This window comes from Lissotriton vulgaris, chromosome 1_1 (genome assembly GCF_964263255.1).
Source record: "Lissotriton vulgaris chromosome 1_1, aLisVul1.2, whole genome shotgun sequence".
Lineage (NCBI taxonomy): Eukaryota > Metazoa > Chordata > Amphibia > Caudata > Salamandridae > Lissotriton > Lissotriton vulgaris.
The window spans coordinates 979,492,396-979,516,879 of NC_141685.1; the positions used below are offsets into that span (position 1 = coordinate 979,492,396).

A 24,484-nucleotide genomic window follows, 5' to 3' on the forward strand; every position below is an offset into this window, starting at 1 on the left:
GCTCCCCTACCCATACCTGCCAACATTTTAGAAGACGAAAGTGGGAGGATTTAGAAAAATAATAGGGACAATATAGTTCTCCCATTGACTATATCACGGACTGAATCAGGTCTGTTGTCATGGATGGGCCTTGAAAGTGTGCTGCTACCAGACCGCATATCAGAAATGTAGATACGTGTTTTCCCCTTTACCTGTCAGGAGCACGGTGAAAGTGCTATGGCAGGCAGGGGGCATGTGACAAAAATGCTGTGTACTGGCCTGCGGGAGCAGCTTACTGGCAGTGAATACTATGAATCTTACTAGACCCGTCCCCAGTTGGCAGTATCCCCGCGAGGAATCAGGTTTTTGAATTCTGAATCGGGAGGCGGGAGACTAGCCTTGAAATCGATAGTCTCCCACCTGAATCGGGAAGGGTTGGCATTTATGCCTACCCCACGTTCCCCTAGGACTCCCTGATCCACATGTTCTTACAGTAACTGCATGTATCTGACCCTCCACCTCCATCCATGTGCTTCTGTGTGAACCATTCCAGGCCAGACCTATCCTTCTGTTGGGCCTGGCAGCATTTACCCACCATTTCTTTGCTTGTCCAGAAGGCTATAGTGATTAAAAAGTGCAGGCTTCTCACATATGTGGGAGTGCTTCATTGTCAATAGCCTATGTTTTATAAATCAATTTGAATATACTTAACTTTCAGTTATGTGTGTAGCTGGACCAAACATTTACCTCTAATGAATGTCCAACAAAACGGAAATGGGAGATGTTGCCCTTTTTATTCTCTTCCCTGCCTCCACCTATATTCCCTCTGATCACCCCATTGCCTCACTGTTGCCCTCGACATCCGTTACCTGAACTTTTTATGCACGCTAACCACTGATCAAACTATCGCGAGAACTATACGAGTAGGAAGAAATTATCAGACTATCAGAGTATACCCAGTGCGTTGTATTAGACGTATAGAAGCCAAGATTGTTCACAATGATCAACTATGTACGAAAGTGAAACCTACGCTATTGCTTTTAGACTGAAGACTTTTATATGATTTAGGGTATAAAACATATCATCTGGGTTGTATGATTTCTATGATACTGTTAAAAACCAGCCAAATTAAATGTTCTTACAATGGGAGTAGGTGACCAATATTGGTTTGTGGTTGATTCTGTCTACTTCTAAGCACCAACACTCATGCTTTCATTATTGGGTCTCCGCCCACACCATGTGTTAGCTTGCATCAGGTGATGTAGCGTGTATGGGAGTTTACTCACACGTCACAGGGTACATATAAGCAACGGGTAAGGCGGTGTCGGCAGTTCTGTGAGTTGCTGCTTGTACGTCTGTTACTCATTTACAGCCAGAATGAGTTGAAACGTGGCACCCATACCTCAACACAGTTACTGACGGGCAACCGCCCCTTTTATCTCTCTGGACCCTGCTTGTTAGGGCTTCCAGTAAGCAGCAGACAGTGGTGCCCTCTTGCATGCCAAATATTGACTTTGTCTAATGTTTGATGTTTAACTTTGAGCAAATACTCCAGCCTGGTGATCAACTGACAACCTGCTTGCGAAGATACTGCAAGCTTTGTGACGCCGTCTAGTGTTATGCCATGGCACCACCAATAGAAAGGCTATTATAGGACACTAAGGCCCTGATTATGAGTGTGCCACTAAACAACGATGGCCTGGCATTCCCCTTTTCAAGCAAAGTTCTGCATTCCCCGATGCATGGACATAACTGCAGCCCTACAATTTTCCACAGGTAAATTTCAGCAGGTGAAAGCTGACGAACTTCACAGAGGAAAGCATGCAGAGCTAATACCGAGGCATGCAGAATTCAACTCAGAAAGGACCAATTTCACATGTAATTCTTCATTTTTAAACTCGGAATTGGAGGTGTTTATCGACAATTTAAAGTAATTCACCCTCGCTCTGCTACTCTTTGTGAGGCCTTAACCCCTTCGATGCTATTGACGGAACGGTTCCGTCATGAGCGTCGGTTGGCCTGTGCTCATGACGGAACAGTTCCGTCATGAGCCCGTTGGCTCATTAGAACGTTCAGCACAGTACAGGAATCTGCGCCGCGCTGAAGGTGTTAAAACACCAATATACACAAATTCTAGAACAGGATCCACTGCTTCACATAAAATAAATGCTAACCAGATCATAATCACAACACTTTGAAGTAAAAAAGGAGAGAGACACACATCCTGTGTCTGAATTGCACAATATGAAACAGGAAAACCTGGTTTCGATCCTGCTTCCCAGCTTAAATTGTGTAATCCCAGGTAAATATTTTAATTCAGGGAAACTGAGGAAGGTAGAGGAAAAGAGAGCAAAAGAGGCTTGTCCTCTTGGTAAACGTGCTGTAATCAAAATTGAGGCCTTATGTCAAATTAAGCATTTTTCTTCCCACTCTGATTGGTTTAGAAAATGGAAAGTTTCCTTACATAACCCCTCCCCACCAGGGTTTCCCCGTAGTCGCATGCTTCATCATTGGGTTTTTCCTGTTCCGTTGCGGAACAGGGCGTGCTAAGACCTACGTAATACGTGGGAGCGCTTTGTTGGAAGTCTATGTGGTAGGTGAAGGAAAAAGGTGGGAGTGGGGGGAAAAGAGAATTCAAAATACCTGGCTAGTAGGAAAAGAATCTCTAATTTTGTGCCTTTCCCCGGAATGATAAACAAGCATTGGAAATGCAATAGGTCTCGCATTAGAAAAGTTGGAGTTATTGGTATTGTAAATGACATATGTTATTTATTTGTTGGTTTTTAAAATTGCTAAATTGATGGCTTTGTCATTTACAATGCCAATAGTTATAACTTTTGCGAATGTGACACCTATAGCATTTGGAATGCAACATATTTTGTATTTACGTGACTTAGATGGCAGCTCTTGTCGTTAGGCCACATCTCTAGAGAGCAGGAGAGTGCAGCAGGGGAGAGAAGCACAGCAATGCAATAGGTCTTGCATTAGGAAAGTTTGAGCTATTGGTATTGTAAAGGACACATTTTTTATTTATGTGCTTGTTTTGAAAATAGCGAATTAATAGCTTTGTTATTTACAATGCCAATAGTTTTATCTTTTGCAAATGTGACACCTATTGTAACACAATATGTGTTGTGAGGGTGAGTGAGGGTGAGGGTGAGGGGTTGAGGGTGAGGTGTTGAGGGTGAGTGAGGGTGAGGTGTTGAGGGTGAGTGAGGGTGAGGTGTTGAGGGTGAGTGAGGCTGAGTGAGGGTGAGGGGTTGAGGGGGAGGGGTCGAGGGTGAGGGGTTGAGGGTGAGGGAGGGTGAGGGGTTGAGGGTGAGGGAGGGTGAGGGGTTGAGGGTGAGGGGGTTGAGTGAGGGTGAGGTGTTGAGGGTGAGTGAGGGTGAGGGGTTGAGAGTGAGTGAGGGTGAGTGAGGGTGAGGTGTTGAGGGTGAGTGAGGGTGAGGGTGAGGCTGAGGGGTTGAGGGTGAGTGAGGGTGAGTGAGAGTGAGGGTGAGTGAGGGGTTGAGGGTGAGGGGTTGAGGGTGAGGGGTTGAGGGTGAGTGGGGGTGAGGGGTTGAGGGTGAGTGAGGGTGAGGTGTTGAGGGTGAGTGAGGGTGAGTGAGGGTGAGTGAGGGTGAGTGAGGGTGAGTGAGGGTGAGTGATGGTGAGGGTGAGGGGTTGAGGGTGAGTGAGGGTGAGGGGTTGAGGGTGAGTGAGGGTGAGTTAGGGTGAGTGATTGAGGGTGAGGGGTTGAGGGTGAGTGAGGGTGAGGGTGAGTGAGGGTGAGGTGTTGAGGGTGAGTGAGGGTGAGTGAGGGTGAGGGGTTGAGGGTGAGTGAGGATGAGGGTGAGTGAGGATGAGGGGTTGAGGGTGGGTGAGGGTGAGTGAGGGTGAGTGAGGGTGAGGGTGAGTGAGGGTGAGTGAGGGTGAGTGAGGGTGAGGGTGAGTGAGGGTGAGGGTGAGGGTGAGTGAGGGTGAGTGAGGGTGAGGGTGAATGTGAGTGAGGGTGAGTGAGGGTGAGGGTGAGGGTGAGTGAGGGTGAGGGTGAGTGAGGGTGAGGGTGAATGTGAGTGAGGGTGAGGATGAGTGAGGGTGAGGGGTTGAGGGTGAGTGAGGGTGAGGGGTTGAGGGTGAGTGAGGGTGAGGGTGAGTGAGGATGAGGGGTTGAGGGTGGGTGAGGGTGAGTGAGGTTGAGGGTGAGTGAGGGTGAGGGTGAGTGAGGGTGAGGGTGAGTGAGGGTGAGTGAGGGCGTGTGAGGGCGAGTGAGGGTGAGTGAGGGTGAGTGATGGTGTGGGTGAGGGGTTGAGGGTGAGTGAGGGTGAGGGGTTGAGGGTGAGTGAGGGTGAGGGTGAGTGAGGGTGAGGTATTGAGGGTGAGGGGTTGAGGTTGGGTGAGGGTGAGGGTGAGTGAGGGTGAGGTATTGAGGGTGAGGGGTTGAGGTTGAGTGAGGGTGAGTGAGGGTGAGGGGTTGAGGGTGAGTGAGGGTGAGGGGTTGAGGGTGAGTGAGGGTGAGGGTGAGTGAGGATGAGGGGTTGAGGGTGGGTGAGGGTGAGTGAGGTTGAGGGTGAGTGAGGGTGAGTGAGGGTGAGGGTGAGTGAGGGTGAGGGTGAGTGAGGGTGAGTGAGGGTGAGTGAGGGTGAGGGTGAGTGTGAGTGAGGGTAAGGGTGAGGGGTTGAGGGTGAGTGAGGGTGAGGGGTTGAGGGTGAGTGAGGGTGAGGGGTTGAGGGTGAGTGAGGGTGAGGGTGAGTTAGGGTGAGGGGTTGAGGGTGGGTGAGGGTGAGTGAGGGTGAGGGGTTGAGGGTGAGTGAGGATGAGTGAGAGTGAGGGTGAGTGAGGGGTTGAGGGTGAGTGAGGTTGAGGGTGAGTGAGGGTGAGGGGTTGAGGGTGAGTGAGGGTGAGGGGTTGAGGGTGAGTGAGGGTGAGGGTGGGTGAGGGTGAGTGAGGGTGAGGGTGAGTGAGGGTGAGTGGTTGAGGGTGAGTGAGGGTGAGGGTGAGTGAGGGTGAGGGTGAGTGCGGGTGAGTGAGGGTGAGGGTGAGTGAGGGTGAGGGTGAGGTGTTGAGGGTGAGTGAGGTTGAGGGTGAGTGAGGGTGAGGGGTTGAGGGTGAGTGAGGGTGAGTGGTTGAGGGTGAGTGAGGGTGAGTGAGGGTATGTATGTATGTATGTATGTATGTTGAGTTTGAGGGTGAGTGAGGGTGAGGTGTTGAGGGTGAGTGAGGGTGAGGGGTTGAGGGTGAGTGAGGGTGAGGGGTTGAGGGTGAGTGAGGGTGAGTGAGGGTGAGGGTGAGTGAGGGTGAGGGGTTGAGGGTGAGGGGTTGAGGGTGAGTGAGGGTGAGTGAGGGTGAGTGAGGGTGAGGGGTTGACGGTGAGTGAGGGTGAGGTGTTGAGGGTGAGTGAGGGTGAGTGAGGGTAAGGTGTTGAGGGTGAGTGAGGGTGGGTGAGGGTGAGTGAGGGTGAGGGGTTGAGGGTGAGTGAGGGTGAGTGAGGGTGAGGGGTTGAGGGTGAGTGAGGGGCTGAGGGTGAGTGAGGGTGAGGGGTTGAGGGTGAGTGAGGGTGAGGGGTTGAGGGTGAGTGAGGGTGAGTGAGGGTGAGGTGTTGAGGGTGAGTGAGGGTGAGGGTGGGTGACCGTGAGGGTGAGCGTGAGGGTGAGTGAGGTGTTGAGGGTGAGGGGTTGAGGGTGAGTGAGGGTGAGGGGTTGAGGGTGAGTGAGGGTGAGGGGTTGAGGGTGAGTGAGGGTGAGGGGTTGAGGTTGAGTGAGGGTGAGGGGTTGAGGGTGAGGTGTTGAGGGTGAGTGAGGGTGGGTGAGGGTGGGTGAGCGTGAGGGAGGGGTTGAGGGTGAGGTGTTGAGGGTGAGTGAGGGTGTGGGTGAGGGGTTGAGGGTGAGTGAGGGTGAGGGGTTGAGGGGGAGTGAGGGTGTGACCATATCCATTCCAGACACTGATAATTAATTGGCGACAAAAGTTATTATTTGACGTGGCATATCTTAATTGCTAGGTTTTTTAATTACTAGTTGATGTTTAATTTTTGTAATCATTTTTTTAAGTATGCACCTCTTAAAAAATAAATAAATATATTGCTTGTTATGTATTTCCATTTGTAGACCTAGAATAGTTATGGTGCATTGTATGTAGCTTTAAAAAATAAAAATGTAGACTGCTCAATGTATTTCCGTGAATAGATGCAGGTTGCCTCTTTCTGTCAAATAATATCCCTTGTTCAACTTACTATAGTGGCGCGGCATACTATGAAGCAGAGGAGGACTGACTGTCAGAGCCTTGCTCTTTCCTCTCTTGCCAACAGGGCTACTCCAGAATAAGACCACGAAAACCATAATTTGTGAAACATGGCCTTTTGACTCGCAGCCCGGTCAGTGGAGGGGCTCCGCTTTCTGATCCGTAGAGGCTGATGCGCAGTCACTTTCTTGAAGAGGAAATGGGGAATAAAAACTTTACTTTTGCAGTGATGTCGATGAACCTGGCTTGATGTCACACTGCTGCATTGTGCTGATTTTCTAAGTAAAAACATGCATAGTGAGGAGCACTAATACGGGTTTGAGATGGTGGAAGAGCTGCTTATCTCTTATGGAGATAGATTATCTGGGGGGAGGAAGGGCTCCTAATGGGAAGTGTAGATGGGGAGAAATTGAGAAAAAAGCTGAGCAGGGAGGGTGTTATTGCGGCTATCTGTTTGCCCGAGGGGAGGAGAAATGCAGGCCTGAGGCAGTGCACACCCTGAGAAGCTTGTGGGAGGGGGGCTGGGCTGCCTTTGATCTGGTAATGTGAGGCAGGCAGGCAGGCGGCTGGTGGCATTGTGCACGCGCTTTTTAGGGCTTGCGCTTGCGCAATGACCTAAAAAGCACATGCACTTGAAGAAATCGCCAGTGGAATCGCCAGTGGTGGTTCAAAACTGGATAAGCCGTAATAGAGCTTCGCCAGCGATGCGCAGAAGCGCATCAGCAGGCGAGCCCTAAAAATGGGGGATTGGGAACTCAATGGAAATTATGCACCTGAGTTTCACTGAAACTTCCAACAAAGTGCTCTCACGTATTACGTAGGTTGAAGCAAGAACGGGAAGACCCTAATGATGAAGCAGGCCACCAAGTGGAAACCCTAGTGGGTGAGGCTTATTTAAGGAAAAAATCAGTTTTTCAAACTAACCAGAGTGAGAAGAGAAATCCTTTATTGAGAGACAGGTTCCATTTTGATTACAGCATGAAACATTTTATTTCACCAAGCCTTTTTTTTCTTCATTATCACATACAAGAGCACCTTCAAATATGTGAGTTCAGGTTGTGCACTGTACAAAACCCATTCTTGTATTTGATTTAATAGACTAAAATGTTGCTCCATGTACAAAAAGAATCGAGTCCATGTACATAGAGCAGCCAAATCCCTTTCCTCTTAGTTGACTACTGACATTTTTTAAAGGTGAGAGACTGGTGCGCAGGAATGTTTCTACGGTCAAGCTTAAGTACTATCACTTTCGAAAATGCTTCTCAATGCAGTGATATAAATTGATATACTAAAGTGAAACGCTTTCACAAGTTAAAGAAATACAATTTCTTGAATTTTGAAGAGGCCTAATCATATGTTTGTTGCATTATTTACATGCCAAAGATGTTCATGACTTGGCTCAGGCACAAGATCTTAGACCAAAACTAGACCAGTGGCTCAGCCCTGGCTCTCCCTGTGAACTTGTTGGCTCTCAAAACTCTAGTCAGCAGTTCAAAGCAGCTAAATCTCCCGGTGCTTTAAAATGTAATTGAAGTGATCACTATTCAAAAGATAGAATTTATATGTGGAAATTGTCCCAGTATAGTGGAAAGATGAATAAACTGGTACGGTAAGTCAGTTTCTGCATGTTATGCCCCATTGCTGAGTGCTTTTCTTGGATTGGCATAAGAGTGAAGGGGAGATAGTACACAGTACTGGTAATTCTATGTGAGGATTTATCACCCCTTCCTCATTTACTGCAGTACTCATGATCAGACCCTAGGTAGGTCTAGAAATCTACATTTTTTATGAGTGTGCATAAATACTTTCCGAGTGAATTTCACACAGTCACACCTAATTTGACTTGCAAGATATTTGCAGAGTATTGCATTTTTAAATTGTATCAAAATACAAAGATGCCACGTTACCCTTCCTTTCTCCTTTGCATCTTATGCCTCTTTCTCTCATTTCTTGACCTCTTTTTTCCGCTCTTGGTTGCTTATCTTCTTCTATCTACTCTTCTTCTGACTCTCTTTTTCTTCATGATCCTTCCTATCACCGGGATCGTTCCTTTTCTCTCCTCACATTCTTCTTCACCTCTCTTGCATTCCCCTACCCTTTGTCTGAAGGTCTTTGGACAAAATTTACTAAAAGGTAATGCAACACAGCTCATCACAAAGTTGCTACATTAAGCTGCATAGCATGGAAGGGGAGAGAGCAGGACAGTGCCATATCTATTAAGATATAGTGTTGTTGCCTCCTCCTATGCTTGCACAATTGATTCTACCTTGTGCCACTTACCTACCCTTTCATTATAGTGCAAGGGTGTCAGTCTAATGCCTAGCATAGATTTGGTACTGGAAGGATACCTGGAAAGATACCCTTCCAGGACAAAAACACTATGCTTAGAAATAGTTTAAAACTTTCTTAACCATGTTTGTGTGCTGTACATTACAGAACGCATGCTAAGCTAGATAAGAGAATTGTGAAAAGAATACTTTTCTCAAACATTATGCCTGCCTATAAGAGGCATATATATTTGTCACCATTCCTAATTCTACCTTTTTAATGAGGTTGGGTTTTGATTCAAAATCCATGGATGGTTGCATGGAAACACCCTTGTGCTACTCATGGGAACCCCCTTGACACAAAGTAGACAAACCAGTACAAAGTGCTATGTTGTGATACTTTAGGACTACTTTCTAGGACAATTCAGGATTTGTGCTGGAAAGTAAATCCTAAATCAAGATGTTGCATTGGTTTGTATCACTTTTGTGACACTGCTGTGGTAAAATACCTTGAGAATCTGACCATGTCCTTTCCCCCGTTGAGCCCTAACACTCTATATTATGTTTCCTTCCCTTTCACCAGCGTGTTTCTCTTCTCATCTCTTCTGACTTTTCCATGTTTCTCTTTCCACTCTACTCATTGACTCGCTTACCCTACTCCCTTTCCCAAATATTTTTCCATATATTTACTGCTTAACATTCTAGATACCTGCCTTTCAAATGTTTATCCTATTTTGGCTTGCAGTGATGCTTTATCCAAAGGCTTTTCACACTCTCACAATGATGGGTGACTAGAACTGTAGGCGCCATTTTGGAACTTTTATAGGCGGCTGGCTAGGGGTTTTTTTGAGAGCAGGACGGGTTGCCCTGACCCAACTAACACACATGGCCCATTCTAGTCATGGCCTCCTGCAGTGTGAGCCTGTCTTGAACATTTTTATAAGGGCTGATTTTCATTTCCAGTTCAGCCCAGAGAGTAACTCCTCTCTGTATGGGTGATCACTGCCTCACATCCCCATACCCTAAAGAGAATGACCCCTGCAAATACCAAGCTGGATATGTGTAGTTGTCCCTTCTTCCTAGAAACCATGCTTACTCAACCAATCCTACTTCCCAAAGATATTTTCCAGTCACCAATCAAGTCCACCATCGTTACCATCCCTGAAAGTCCCACAGGTCACTCACGTAGCAGCTAAGATGGCCACTACTCTCCCAGATCTGTCTTTCTTGAAACCTGACTTTTACTTAGACCTCTTCTTTACCACTTTGCTGCCCACTTACCTGGAATTCTTTAAAGAAGATACATCCTCGTGCCCACTCTACCAGGCAGAAAAGGGTTTGGTCTACCATCTTGCACATGATACCAAAAGTGTTGAGGCAGTCGTGCCACCCCCGGCTGGCCTGCTCTTGTTGGAGATGGCTTAGTACGCGACTCTGAAGATGGTGCTCCTCCATCTCACACCGTAGTAGCTCCAAGATCAGTGGGGGAATTCCACATGGGGAAACCAATGTACAGGGGCTGAGTGCTAAGCAGTCCATTGGTCCAAAAGCCCCAGCATCTGCAAATTCAGTCTTGACCACATAAAAAGGGCAAGGGCTGTGAACTTGGTAGGTGGTAGATGAGGCATGTGCCATGAGGGACATGTTAGTTGACATGCTACCAAGACTGCTTCTTTTACACTCCTCAAAGGGAGAAGTCTCAAGATGCTCCATTGAGAGCGATGGGTGGTCATAACATGGTGGGAGTATTCTCTCACTGAGGGCCAGCTGCATATTTGTTTCCTGCTTCACCAGACAGCTAGTTCGCTCGCAGACTTGCTTCAGCTTCTTCTGCTCCCGGTCCTTCCTATACAGGGGTCCAAACTTGTTCCGGCCTCCCCTCATGCGGTTCGCCCTAACAGCTTGTGGAGTGAAGGTGAGGAAGGAAATCAGGAAAAAACAAACTGTTAGTCATGTGACACCAGCTTCTGTACAGTCTGCAAATGCCCTCAGGTGTCTTGTTCTTAATACAGACATAAACTTGAGCCAATTCTGCTTACTCAAGAACTTCTTATCAGAGAATCTTGACCTGTCCTCAAAGGCAGACTAGCCCATGGTGAATTTTAGAGATTTTTTAACATGCCTTTGCAAAAAGACCAGAGGGCTACAGAAGAGGAAGTCTCACAAGACATAAGATTGCCCTCCTCAGCAGCACCATTTTGTTGCGGGATAGAACTAGCTTTCTGAAAATTTAACACTCTGTCACTAGTTTGGTCTCTTTTTTTCACCAAAAAAACTTCCAGAGTTCAGATTTTGTGAAGTTCTGCTCAGCTTCATGCCAAATTATTTTTAATTTGGGAATTTATACATAAAAGTGTTCAATAAATGAAGTGTGCCATCAAACATAGACTGGTACCGTCACAACATACGAAAATACCTTTGATGCACTGGCATGCAAAATAGGTTCTATAACAAAATTTCATAAACTGTAGGGCATAAATATTAAAACAATGAATATATTGAAAATTACTAGTATGGTAGAAAAGATGAGAGATAGTAAAGAAATGGGTGGAGGCCAATATTGGAAAATCTGCGCACACAATAATTAACTTTATGAGCCATATAATTAAATACTTTTCTCCCTATCTCATGACATTTCAGTATATTATTAGCTCACCTGCAACAGCCCTTTACGAGTAGGATAAGTACACAAAATATTAGAATAGTACTTCTACAATTTTCTCATTCACATTCCAGCACTGTCCCTTTTGACATATGCTAACCTGCTAAAAAGAAGACGCACTAAATGTTCCTAGTGTTATTTTATTAGAACCTAGTATGATCAGGCATGCATTAATGTTATAGTCTATGGGGGAAAATTAATCGTTTTCAACACTGCTTTTTAAAAAGTGGACACTTTGGGACATTTGCTAAACCCATGAGTTGTGTTCCTTAATTTCATACCAAAACTCCTACAAGGTATGAAATATTTCATCCTAAGTCTACAGGCATCCATAAATAGTGTCAAATAAAGGCCTTTGGGCGTGAGCTCAGCTACATACCTCCTTACATTTGTTTCTAATTTTTTTAAAATAAGCATTGATACAACCTGAACCATTTAAGCTATTCCCAACTGCCTGACCACATTTCTCTTTCAGAATCAATTTATCATTACTAGATCAATTTACTATTAAATCCAAGCCTCTTGGTTTAAAGATAATTCGGTCTGCACTTGTACTAGTTCCAAGACAGTGTCAGCTGAGGATGCTGAGGTCGATCAGACGTCAGCAAGAAACAGGCTTGGAATTGCATCAATGTGTTCCGATGAAAAATTGCAAAAGCAGAGCCTGCCAGAATCCCACACTTTTCAATTGATTGTTTGCAAAATGTCAAAAACTGTGTAACAATGATTGACCAGCAAGAGAATGACATTGCTGTGTACATTAGCTGCATTTGTGTCAGAAATGTAGGCTTCCATAACATGTATTCGTTATGTTATCTTATGATATTTGGATTTATAGCGCGCACGGCTACTCATGAATGTCCCGGCGCGATGTATTTAGGGGAACAGGAGCCTAGCATATGAAAAGATACGTTTTAGGATTTTTCTTGAATGCTGACAGGTCTTCAATATTGCGTAGAGCCAGGGGAAGTGCTGCCAAGCTGCTGCAGCCCTCCACGTCAGAGATCTGCTACCCAACATCTGGAATTGAAATCGGGGAACTATTGCGAGTCGGTGGGATGCCAATCGCAACAGTCTTGAGGGCGCGTAGAAGGTAAAATGCTTGGGGCTAATGGTTCTCTTAAATGAGCTCCAAAATAAGACTCAAATCTTGCCTTCCCTCTTGCTGCACACATGCACATGGTGGTTTAAAAAATTAGTTTTTGGAGCACGCATGCACAATTCAAAGTCACAATTTTGTAAATATCACAAAAAATCCACAAAGATTATCAGTGGGGCTCTTGTAGTTCTTTTCTTTATTTTCATCACACTCCAATCCCTTTGTGCCAACGCGTTTCGCCGTGGTTGGGTTAACCTATGGCTTTGTCAGGGCTGGAAATAATACAGATTGCACATTTGTAATTTACAGAAAATAGCACTTTTATTCTGTGCTGATAGAGCCCACAACATTGCAACCAAGTGCAAAGGAACTAGTCAAATATACAGTGCAAAGTGTCAAAGTCTTCTCTTTTGACCAAATATTAACATACACTGCAAAAGCATGAGTATGAATCTGAAATATACAAAAACATCCAAGTAGTCCTTAAACATCTAGTTAATAGTGACAGCGTGATCATTTATTTGTTTATTGAAACCTAAATTGACCAAAGTGTTGTTATATTTAAGTAACCCATGTGTGAGTAATAAATAAATCATGCATCATTATGATGCCGGTACCTTTGGCTTCTCAGGTATATTGCCTGATGGGGTAGAGGAGAATTTCCTGTTACTGAACAGAGAATTAATTAGTATTTTGCTTTATTTAAGGTAAGAGGAAGTTTGGCTTTATCGTCATATAATTTGTGGTTGTGAACGCCTTTGGGCTTCAGGACACCTGATGATAATGATCATACAATGTGTATACATGGGGAAGTAACTAGACTAATCAGGACATCATTCTATTACTCTGTTCTAGACCGAATTTGTGGTTTAAATTGATTGACACGTGGAAACCAATCACTAGATTTTGAAGTTTTAACTACTTTATCAAGAAACTGTGAGGAGAGAGATAACTAACGCTCAATAACTCCTGAGAGGTAGGATTATTTTGGATACTCATGGCATACTTAAGATAGGCAGATTTTCAAATAATGAAACCTTGCCTCGCATACTCTGTTCAGTAACAAGAAATTCTCCTCTACCCCATCAGGCAATATACCTGAGAAGCCAAAGGTACCGGCATCATAATGATGCATGATTTATTTATCACTCTCACATGGGTTACTTAAATATAACAACGCTTTGGTCAATTTAGGTTTCAATAAACGAATAAATGATCACGCTGTGACTATGAACTAGATGTTTAAGGATTACTTGGATGTTTTTGTATATTTCAGATTTATACTCATGCTTTTGCGGTGTATGTTAATATTTGGTAAAAAGAGAAGACTTTGACACCTTGCACTGTATATTTGACTAGTTCCTTTGCACTTGGTTGCAATGTTGTGGGCTCTATCAGCACAGATTCAAAGTGCTATTTTGTTATCCCAACCACGGCGAAACGCGTTGGCACAAAGGGATTGGAGTGTGATGAAAATAAAGAAAAGAACTACTAGAGCCCCACTGATAATCTTTGTGGATTTTTTAGGATATTTACAAAACTGAGACTTTGAATTGTGCATGCGAGCTCCAAAAACTATAGTTTGAAGCTTTTCAATCTCTGATTGAGTTTAGGGACGAAGGGTGTTCTCTTCCCAAATTTTGGATGCACCAGACTAATTTGCCTTGCAAAGGGATATGAAGTGATAATAACTATATGAGGGCCCATCAATCCCATACACCCAAAAGTTTTGTACACATGGTGGTTTACTTTATGCGCTTACATTTGGTTAGAGATGGACTTGTACAGAGACAAAATGGGGGCACTGGTAGCTGCATGCAGGGCCAGGCAAAATGTTTTCCAATACTAGAGAGAATGACATTTTTGCAGGCACAGTCTTGGCATATGCTAATCTCTGTCGGGCAGTGTTTGACGTAGTGATTGTTGCATTGTAGAGCCCACTTATCCTTGACCTAGAACAATGCAGTCCTGTAATGTTGGATCCATGCCTTATTTTTAGGATAGCCACATAAGATGTATTTGTAATACAATGAAGGTAATTAAGAGATAGTTACAGAGCCAATGGTCATTACAAAAATGTTGGCGAGATTGGGCCATCCTGGACTTACGCTGGACATCTGAGTCCTAGTACCTACCAGGGCTACTGGTCAGACAATAGCCCAACATCTCATTGGTACATCTCCCACCCTACTGGCTATCCAGTTAGACCAGATTCCCAGCAATAGTCACTAGTTACAAATAAGCCCATTTACCTATTACTCAACTATATATCCACCACAGTCAAAACGCCTTGGTGTAATGCAAAGAGAGACACCATGAGTGTGCCTAAAATCTTCTGACAAATACTCACTCATTAGTGATATCTCAGTTTCAACTGCTCGCACTGTATCCATCACGGGCACTCGTTCAACACAGGTTAACGGAGTACATGACCTCTGATCTCCCCTGTCCAAACCTCATCAAACAGGTTGGGACTATAGGAGGCCCTTTATCTCCGCCCTATTCAAAGCATGGCATCGCCTAAGCCAGCATCATGTCGACATTGAATTTGGCATGACCCATGTTAACTACATAGATGACCCTGGTTCCCCAAGCTCACAACCCTTCCATTTTGGTGTTTGTATGCCTGGCACAAGCAGTATAGGTGGGATAAACTGTCTAAAGTGGGATATGCATGACCAGGCAACATGCTATCTCTGTCAACCATCTCCACTCCTGGGAAGGATGGGAATGCTCATATTTAACAGAGTAGTTGATAACCTACCTTCGAGCTTCATGCCCACGCTCAGGCACTTTTGGAAGCGGCACGCAGGGCACCGTTTCCGCTGCATCTTGTCAATGGAGCAGGTCTGGTTCTCCAAGCAGGCATACTGCTTGTTGTTCTGCACCGTGCGCTTGAAGAACCCCTAGAATACCAAGAAGGAAAGGTCAATATGGGACGATAGCAGATTACCTATAAATGCTATAACAATATGGCTGCCAGAAGTCATCCCCACTTCTGGCTTTATTCAAACAGAAGGTGGAACCAACGTTGACTGCTTGCAAGCTCTGGGTATGCAGGGTCTACAAGGTGCAAGGCACCCACAAAAGATGACTATGTAAATGCCACTATTTTGAAATGCGCTGTTCTAATCGATGGATGAGCTAGTGAGGACCTAGGTGGGACCCTGCCTTTATTTGACTCCCTAGGTTCAGCATCATGAAAGCCCTGTACCTCATCCAATGCCACACTGTGCCTCTAAGGCCCATCCATCTGGTGAGTCTCCGTAAGATTTCTGGCATTTGCTATGTGCAAACTACTTGTCTCTATGGTATGGATACTCAAACTTGCAGCTGAGTGTCCGACCATGGGCCTGATTTGCAAAGGTAACCTTACACTTTTTGTAAGTTTATGTTTTTTAGGTATTCACAAAATATGAGTTAATAATACGTTTTCGACGGTGGGGATTCTTCTGTCAGGACGGAGAACTCTGCACATAAAAAGTTAGACCAATCCTATCTTTTTATGTTTGGAGTTCTTCGTCCCGACTGTAGAGTCCCCGCAGGCGTAAATGTACTACTATCTCGAAGTTTGTGACTACCAAAAAAGCATAAACTTACACATAAAGTCCAGTTTACCTTTCTGAATTAGGCCCCATGTCTTTTCTGGGTACTGGTCATTTGCCAGACAAGAGTTACACCGAAGAGAGGGCTCTGAAAAAGGATGCTTTAAACGCCTTTCTGGGAAACATTACATTGTGTGAAATGTTTTTGAAGAGGTTGGATGTGGAGTAGAGACGCATCCAGCTGAAATGCCAACGCACTAGAAGTTGAGGTGGGCAGCTTTGGGATGGCATGAGATCAGGGGCACCTGTTGAGTTAGGATGGGTGATTATTTTCTTAGGGCTCAGGGAAGGCAGAACCAATTCAATATGTACAGTGCAGCAAGGAGACGATACACCATGGGTCCAGAATGGGGTTACTGACCTTTGGTGCAAACTTGTTCTGATCTAGCCAGTCATCATATTATAAACTTCACCTTACTGTTGACCTCCTCTCTATCACCCCTCCTTTATCCTACTCCAGTTTAAACCCTTCTCATTCTATGGACTATATTTATAACCCGATTTGCATCGCTCTTACACCAAGCAATGTGGTGCAAGAGAGAACAAACCTTAAGTCATGTTTTTGAAGCCATGCAAAGCCACTTTTCGTAGCTTAAAAAATCTGGAGTAATGCAATGCAGAGAAAATCGCTATGTTGCATTACTCTGAATAAGGGAGGATTTCCATGGGCATTGCGTGGGTGTTCCCATGCAACTCCCATGACTTTTGACAAAACCTGGCAAACCTAGGAATGGGCAAATAGACACTCCTCCCCCTGAGAGGCGCAACGAGGAGAAATATCTTTATTTTTCCTTGCTACTTTCTCTTTGTATGAGGAATATGCCTCTAATGATTGTTTTCATGTAGGTAGGTACCCCTGTCCACACAAAAGGAATTCTGCATGCAATGCAAGCACCCTTGCACCATGCTGCAAAGGTGCCTGCATTGGCTCTAGGCAGCCTATTGTGCTCCAGCGCAGCGAGAAAACACAGGAAGTTGATGTGTGCCTTAAATACTGCCCTTTCCCAGTGATGTAGCGCAGCAAGATGACTTGCTGCTCTGCACTGCGTCACTTTGCCATAAATATGGACCTTTATAACTATGGGGCACATGCATCATTGCTTTTTTGCGCTCGCAGAATCTGCCCCTTTGCGACCGCAATGTTTGCATTTGGGATGCATCATCCCAAATGCAAAAATGGCAACTGAAGGAATCGATAAAAATGCGATTACTTTAATTGCGATTGCATTTAAGGAATCACAAATTGCGATTACTTTAATTGCGATTGCATTTAAGAAATCACAAATTGCGATTCCTTAAATACAACGCATTACAAAAAATGTCCATATCGCTCTTAGGAATCGCAAATTACCATCAAACTAAAGTTGATGGTAATTTGAGACTTCTTTGAAAAATGCACTAAAGTGCATTTTTCAAAGTCACATTTTACGCACACATGCCCTTGAGGCATATGTGTGCGCAACATGTGTAAAAATTGGAATTTCAGGGGTGCAACAGGGTATCCTTTTGGAACCCTTGCACCCTTGAGATTGCATGCACAATTTGCTAGTACCTATGTGGACTACTCACAGATTGCGCATGCAATTCCCAGTGATTCCTATGAGCCTCTAGGCCCATAGGAATGAATGGGAATCAAGTCTATAATTGCGACTCCCAATTTGTGAGTCGCAATTAAGGAATTTTAAGGAATCGCATTTTTTTATACGAATCCTACATGCATTGCATTTTGCGATTTCTAAATAGCGAATCGGTAAAATTCGCTATTTAGAAATCGCAAAATGCAGGATTGATTCATGTGCCCCTGTGTTGTTTTTCCATCTAGGTTCACACCGTATAAAGCCACATACATACATTTATATGTCAGGCAAGGTAATTTAAAGTAATTTTAGCTTTTACAGAAAGTCTGTACAGTGTTTTTAGGAATGGCGCCCCAGAATCTCTTTGCAGAAGCCAGCAGTAAGGCTAACACTATCTCCTGAACCTTCTGTGGTTAGTCCAGCTGGAAATCTTGGGCAACAAAATAGAGGGCACTGTGCACTTCTGTGCCAACATGGTGTCAACCACTAAGGCAAAGGGTTCCATGAGTTAAAGGGCAGACATCTTCTGGGTCTGCTCTGCTGCAAGATGCCTCGCTTGTCTAAGATCAAGAAGGACACGTTACGACCACTGGCAGCCTCAACCCTGCAATACAAGCTTCATCATACTACATTGCAGCCCAAATCAATATTCTTTAATTTTGCTTATTAGCAACACACGGGCAAGTTAGTAGTTGATGGAAGTCACAGTGCTTACTTTGTAAACAAATAACTGAAGGGTCACAAAGTTTTTCTTAGAAGCATGACACATTTGTTGCTGAATGCCGGGGTTGCTGAATACCAAGGCTGCCTAGTCTTAATTCCTCCTCATGTAACGTTTCTCCACTATTACACCCTTCTTGTCTACCTCACTCTTCCATGTTCTTTTTCAGCCTTTGTGACTGTTTTTCTATTTTCCTTCTTCCTTCCTCTCTTTTTCATCCCTTTCTCTGTTTTGCTCAGGTGAAAACCTGAAAATAACTCCAAGTCGCAAAATGTGTGTCGATGCCAAGCACTTACAACAACCGCACAAAGTAAGCACATGGCAAGTACTACCTCTCGAAGCGGAGATGTGGCCAGAGGTGCTGTCTTTGGAACCGGGGAAGCAGGTCGAGACCCAGTCTTGGCTCAACATCCTGTGATACTGGGAAAATCACCCAATCTCCCCCTGCATAAAACATTGTGTGCAATATAATCTGTTGCTCACGTAAGGCGCTCTACCGCCCTTGGGCCAAGTTCACATTATATAAAACTGCAAAAACAAACATGAAGACAGCACATAATGTCCAGTAGCTCTTATCAATGGAAAAGTGAGGGTTAGTTAGAGTTAAATTGGGGGCGTCTGATGCACACTGTCACCTTGAGCATATCTTTTCCATGCCAAAGCAACAAGATGTTTACCTCATTCTTTGAAAAATAAAAATGCACTTCAACCCGTGGGTTCAGAGGCCCTGGGTGACAAGCTTGTGCCTCTCAGCGTGAGACTGAACTCTGACCTTGCTTTATGCATCCTCACCTCCCTGAGATGGAATTACTCTTTAGGAGACCAAATGGCTTCTCAGGAGATTATTAGACTAGCTCATTACTACAGATGAGGTTTGATTGGTGATCACAGAGATGGCCTGTCATTCAGGCCAAGTCACTTGAGCACCAGTCCACCATCAGGCTTCAATGACTTGAATCAATCTATCCAAGAAGTGAAAACATGAATGGCCTACCTTGCAGCTTTCACAGGTCAACAAGCCGTAGTGGTACCCCGAAACCATGTCCCCACATATCGGGCAGCTCTCGCTTGAGTCCTCGCCATTAACATCCACCTCTTTCATTCCAGGTGCTGCAGAAAAGCAAAAGTGTATGACATTTTGTAAAATGGTGAAGAAAAACAAACCTTAACTATGTATTAGTACAACCTGTCACTGCCTTCGTCGTAACTTCAAAGAGATTCGTTTTTTCAATTTTACATAGCACAAACTTAAAGCTTTACCTGAGCACCAGTTCATTACACAAGGACATATTCATTTTTTGAATCAAAGGACGTCATGCTCAAACCTGTTTTCTCATCTCGAAGGTTGGCGGCTCTAGCCTTACGCCACAACCTCGTCCACAAGAGCCATTAGCATTTTCAAAATTATATACAACTAAGCATAGTTGTTGCTTCTTTATCTCATGCAACTTATAACTATTGACAAAGCCAATAGTCCTGGATTGTTGTAGGAGTAATGTTACTTGTGTTATATATCTGGATGAATGTACAGAAGCAGCAAAATACCAGTGGAGCAGCACACTATGGTAAGCACAGATTTTTAGATAAAGTGTTTAAGCCACGCCCCTAACTATTAGAGACGCCCCAGTTTTTTCATCCCACTTAACCCCTTCCACGCTCATGACGAGCTGGGCTCGTCATGGCGTAGCCTCCTCGCACGCTGATGACGAGCCCAGCTCGTCACGTAACATGCGCTTTTGAATATCTCAGCGCAGGAGCAGAATTCTGCCAGCTTTGATGTGGTTAAAGCCCTGTGTGTACGTGTATAGAGCATGTGTGTATGTAGTTTTTACTGCATTTTTAGAGGGGAGGCATCTGAGCGTTTGTGATGCGTGGAGAGGGAGGAACCAAGTGTTTGTTTACATATGTATATGGGAGAGATCATAGGCTCTCATCATGCAGATTTCTGAGTGTTTCTGCACTTGTAGAGGGGAGATGCATGCCTGAGGACCACTGGCTGTGATTGTACGTGTACTGAACCTCTAGACAGGCTCGCCTGGAATAAAAAATAGGCCCGGGCACCAAAATAAAAGTGGCTGCATTAGCAAACCAAGTAGCTAAGAAAGTGGCCCACATTTTCAAATCAGACCAGTTTTGTATTTGTAAAGACACACTGTATGGGGAATTTGCGAGCTAATGAAGACTGCATGCATTTGTATTTGCTGCAGGCAAAGTTTCTTGAAATATCAGAGAAATCAACTGTAAAAACCGGCCAAGCTGGCCAAAAATCAGGCCGACAAATTGCTAAAACACATTTCATCTGCCAGACCAGCCGGTTGTATGACGTTTCAACGCATGCTTTTACCATGCATGCCTTTACAACACAGGTATTACAACGCAAGTCATTACAACGACTTGAGTTGGGTGGCGCTGGATAGTGGAATAGTTTAATTTTTTATTCCAACTCCAGTCCCCGTGGATAGTAGGGAAGGTATTGGATAGAAAATTAAACTGTTCCCTATCCAACAGCGCCCTCCAGCGAAAGTCGTTGTAACGACTTTCGTTGTAGTTCCTACATTGTAATGGTAGTGCGTGGTAAAAGTTTTGTTGTAAACGATGTTCCCCGACCAGCCCATCCGGCACTGCTTGATTGCCCTATAAACCAGTCAGACCCTGCCTCTGGCTGAAAGTATGGAGGAAGGCAGCTGGTCAGTTGGAAAAGGGTATGGACCCTGAACGCCCAGCTCACTGAGTTTAACAAATCCTCCATAAAGAAGCCAAGGACTGAATGAGCATGGACACTAAACTATGTTTGCTTCCTGCTTTAATTGCCGTCCACAGAAAGGCCAAAGATTGAATTGCAAGTCCACAAGTTGGGTTTGTCCACACACCCCTGTGTTTCTGAGAGTTCTTCAGAGGCCACAGTCCTTCCCTGTGACTCTACCCCAAAGGTCATCTAAAAGCAAACATTTGGAGGCCAGATGTTTAACTTCCCAGAAAAATACCCCTTGCTAGCTCTGGGGTTCGACAGGGGGCAAGGAGACCCATAGTATTCAGAGTTGTAGATGTCTCAACGTGCTGGAGGCTTTCAAGCTGGTACACATTCAGGCACTCATAAGGCACAATGGGAACATTTCTCTCCGGGATGACTTGGGTAGCTCCATTTATTGCAAGCGATGTTCATTCTTCATTCATTCAACACACTGGTGCATCTGAAACACTCCTGAGACCCGGTAGAGGCTTTCACTCTCAAGCACAACCAGATGTTCCATCAAGAAGTCTTTTTGAAAAGTCTGGTAGGGCTGAGTCACGCACCAGTCATCCATACTTCCCCAGCCTCACTTGATTTTTAAAGTCTCTCTCGGACCTCTCATAAGATCTCTCATTTCCCCCTAGGCCAGTTGGCCTCAGGGAGAGCACTCCATTCCAGCCTTGAAGAAGGCAGACCCATCACCTGCCCCTCGCCGGCCAGACCGAGGCCTCTGGTAGACGCAAGCATGGCGCAGTGCCTATGAGGCTGCCACTTCCCCCCAGACCCATCCCAACCGGCTGCCACTCACAGAATCCCGTCCGGTACATGGCTTCCTGCAGGGCTCCAGTCTCTTCTCCCGGGCCGGGCGCCCTAAAAACTCCAGGGTCCGTCATAATCCGAAAAACAGTTCGGCTGGTGGACGGGAGCGAAAAATATCCCCTAAAATGTCCAACATAACTCCGGCCATTTCACATCCGCAAGCTTTGGAAGAAACACGAGCGAGGACGAGGCGCAGGGCAGACAGAGAGCAGCATTATCAGAAGGGGACTTTGGCCCTACTGCGTGGGGCCATAAAATCCATGAAGTGGAGGCAGGTCTGCTGTAGCTCGCGCCAGCTAAAAACATCTCCTGGCCTGCGGGAGACGCCCCGTGCTCCTGTCTGCCACTCAGGCCGGTCTACCCGGAAGCCGAGCGCAGATGTCATTTAGGAGTCACCTGGAACCACGGTTTCAAGCGCTCTGCTCATGTGATGTCCCCGAGACTCTTAGCTTTCATATGAAACGTTCCCCAAGTCGCTACCAGGGGGGGCGACTTATTAGCACATTTGTAAAGTCCCTCGCCCGCCAGAAACAGCAATAACTTGACGGCCAGGTATTCATTGGCACAGCCACTGATCACAGGCCACTGTGACCTAGAGTGGCGCGTGCCCCATTCGCTCCCTTCGGCCCTTTTCAAGGCTATTACTAGCTTCTGAGCGATAACAGTTTCTTGCTGTTTGGAAAATTACTATATCCACTTCCTGTTACGATAGCAGGGTCGAAGGTTGTATGATGTCACTGCATTACGGGCAAAGAGGATCAAAGGACAGAGCCTTCCTTTCTTATCACATCACCGGGGGTTTAAAGGGCACATTATGGCCAATTTCTATCTAGATCTGGCATTAAATTAAACCTGTAGGGGGGAGAGTGAATATCATCTAGTAAGTGAGGGAAATACATGTATACTGCACCTTATAAATGTGTTTCTCGGGATTTGGGGGGGGGGGGGGGGGGGGTACTATTTAAATTCCAGTCCCAAACTAGTTTTGAAACACACTTGTTATTAGTAGAAACTTGGGGAACATTTTTGTGACATTAGCAGAATGTTCTATACGTACAATATATTAATGTTTTTTTTTAAAGCTCTGGAGGTATAGTAATATGTGGTATGTGTTGTTTAAAAAGTGATTGTCTACATAAAAATTACCTTCTGGCAACCTAGTAGGTTTTTGGGAGCTCTGGAGGTTGCAGAGGTTTAGTAACATAACTCAAATCCCTTTGGACAGGAACTTGTGGGAAGAGTAAGACCCTGCTTTCTAAAGTCTTTTACAGCCAGGGAAGGGCCTAAGGAAACAACCTTTGTTGCTTGAAGGCCCTCTCAGCTCTCATGTCTACAAAATACCCTAAACCCCTTCACTACTTCAGTTATTCTACCCGATTAATCATATTCCTTCCGCAGCAATACCTTACTATCATCATTATCCCCAAAATGTTGTTGCCAAGAGATCCGTAGAATTGAGACCAAGCAGTTTCCTTCAGTATGTACTGGGTGCCCATGCGTCTTTCTCCTCTCGTGTCAAGGATGACCCTATAGATCTCTTATCCTGGCTGCCTGCAAACTGTTAATGTTCTTAAGTTGCTCCGATAGTGGCCCTATAGAAAAGTTATCCTGTCTGCCGTTAATGAGTGCATCCGTTGCAATACTCTACTGGCACTTCATAATTGGCACTATAGACCAATTATCCTGTCTCCCTGTAACTAGCACATGCTGGGGTTTTCTGCTGTGTCGTTCGGGGTGGACACTGTAGACCACTTTTGCAGGTTGCCTGTAACCTGTGCGTGCCATTGGATTGCTCCGATGTCACTCTTGGGTTAAGCAAATAGACCATTTATCATGGCTGCCTGCAGCCAGCACATTTGGGGTTGCTCTCTTCTCACTCCTGGTTAAACTCTATTAGCGATAGGAGTATTATGAATAGCAGTGTATGCACAACTAGGCACCTAATAATAATTATAAAGTGACCACTATGCCTACTTTTGATGGGAAACAAGCATTTTAGTTATAGTGATAGTGGGTACAGATACTAATAATTAGATTAGACAGACTATTTTCCCTATCGTTATTGGTTAAATCGGTGTATATGTTGGCGGCCCTGGTTATGAGGGACCTTAGATTGGTCATATGAGATCATATTGATTCCTCCTGATGGGGAGGGGGGATAAAGAGTGACATGTTTAATGTAGGCTGCATCAGGTTATACCAAGAATGGAATGATATTAGGTATTGTGTATGTAATTTTATCCCTGTTCAGATGTAGACAGGGATATTCTGTTAATCATGTCTAGCTTAAGCATTGTTTTTTTGCTGAAACACAATACAAAGGTATTTACCTTGAATGAACTTGACTCAATGTGTCTATTTGCCATGAGATCCTGGATATATTATAAATTATAATTTACACATTTTCAATTGAAAATTTAGTTTGGTGCATTATTTGGAGGCGGTTCCTGCCCCATATTTAGATCTTTGAAACCTTTGATTGTTTATGCTATGTAGAGCTATGTGGTGGCCCCAGTATATGCTCTGGGGCTCAATTATAACTTCATCATGGATTTGATATGCTGTCGTGATTGTTGAGTTTATTGTACATTTATCACACTAAAAAGCACTTTTTGTTTGAACATAGAGGTAATGTAATGAAATGTTGGATGTGTTTTGTATATAACTTGTTAAGTAAAATGTTTTTTATACATTTTTATTCTTACAGATATAAAATATGTAATTGGGAATGAATATAGTTTTTCCTGAAGAAGGTGTTGGCTATCTATCAATTTGCCTACCGAAACGCGTCGATGCTCGTGTGATGGA

At 44.7% G+C, this 24,484-nt stretch overlaps 1 protein-coding gene across 1 annotated transcript in view; it reads right to left on the minus strand.

Annotated features, from left to right (window-relative positions):
* LOC147748335 (nuclear receptor subfamily 5 group A member 2-like) overlaps nucleotides 1-22,310 on the minus strand; it is a 48,979-nt gene extending 26,669 nt beyond the window's left edge. The window contains exons 1-4 of the mRNA XM_086960413.1: nucleotides 21,666-22,310; nucleotides 19,121-19,236; nucleotides 14,988-15,129; nucleotides 9,744-10,363 (exon numbers count right to left, since the gene is read on the minus strand). Of these exons, the coding sequence (XP_086816539.1) occupies nucleotides 9,744-10,363; nucleotides 14,988-15,129; nucleotides 19,121-19,236; nucleotides 21,666-21,750 (963 nt within the window). The 5' untranslated portion in view covers nucleotides 21,751-22,310. The remainder of the gene's footprint in view (nucleotides 1-9,743; nucleotides 10,364-14,987; nucleotides 15,130-19,120; nucleotides 19,237-21,665) is intronic.
* Nucleotides 22,311-24,484: the final 2,174 nt, after the last annotated feature.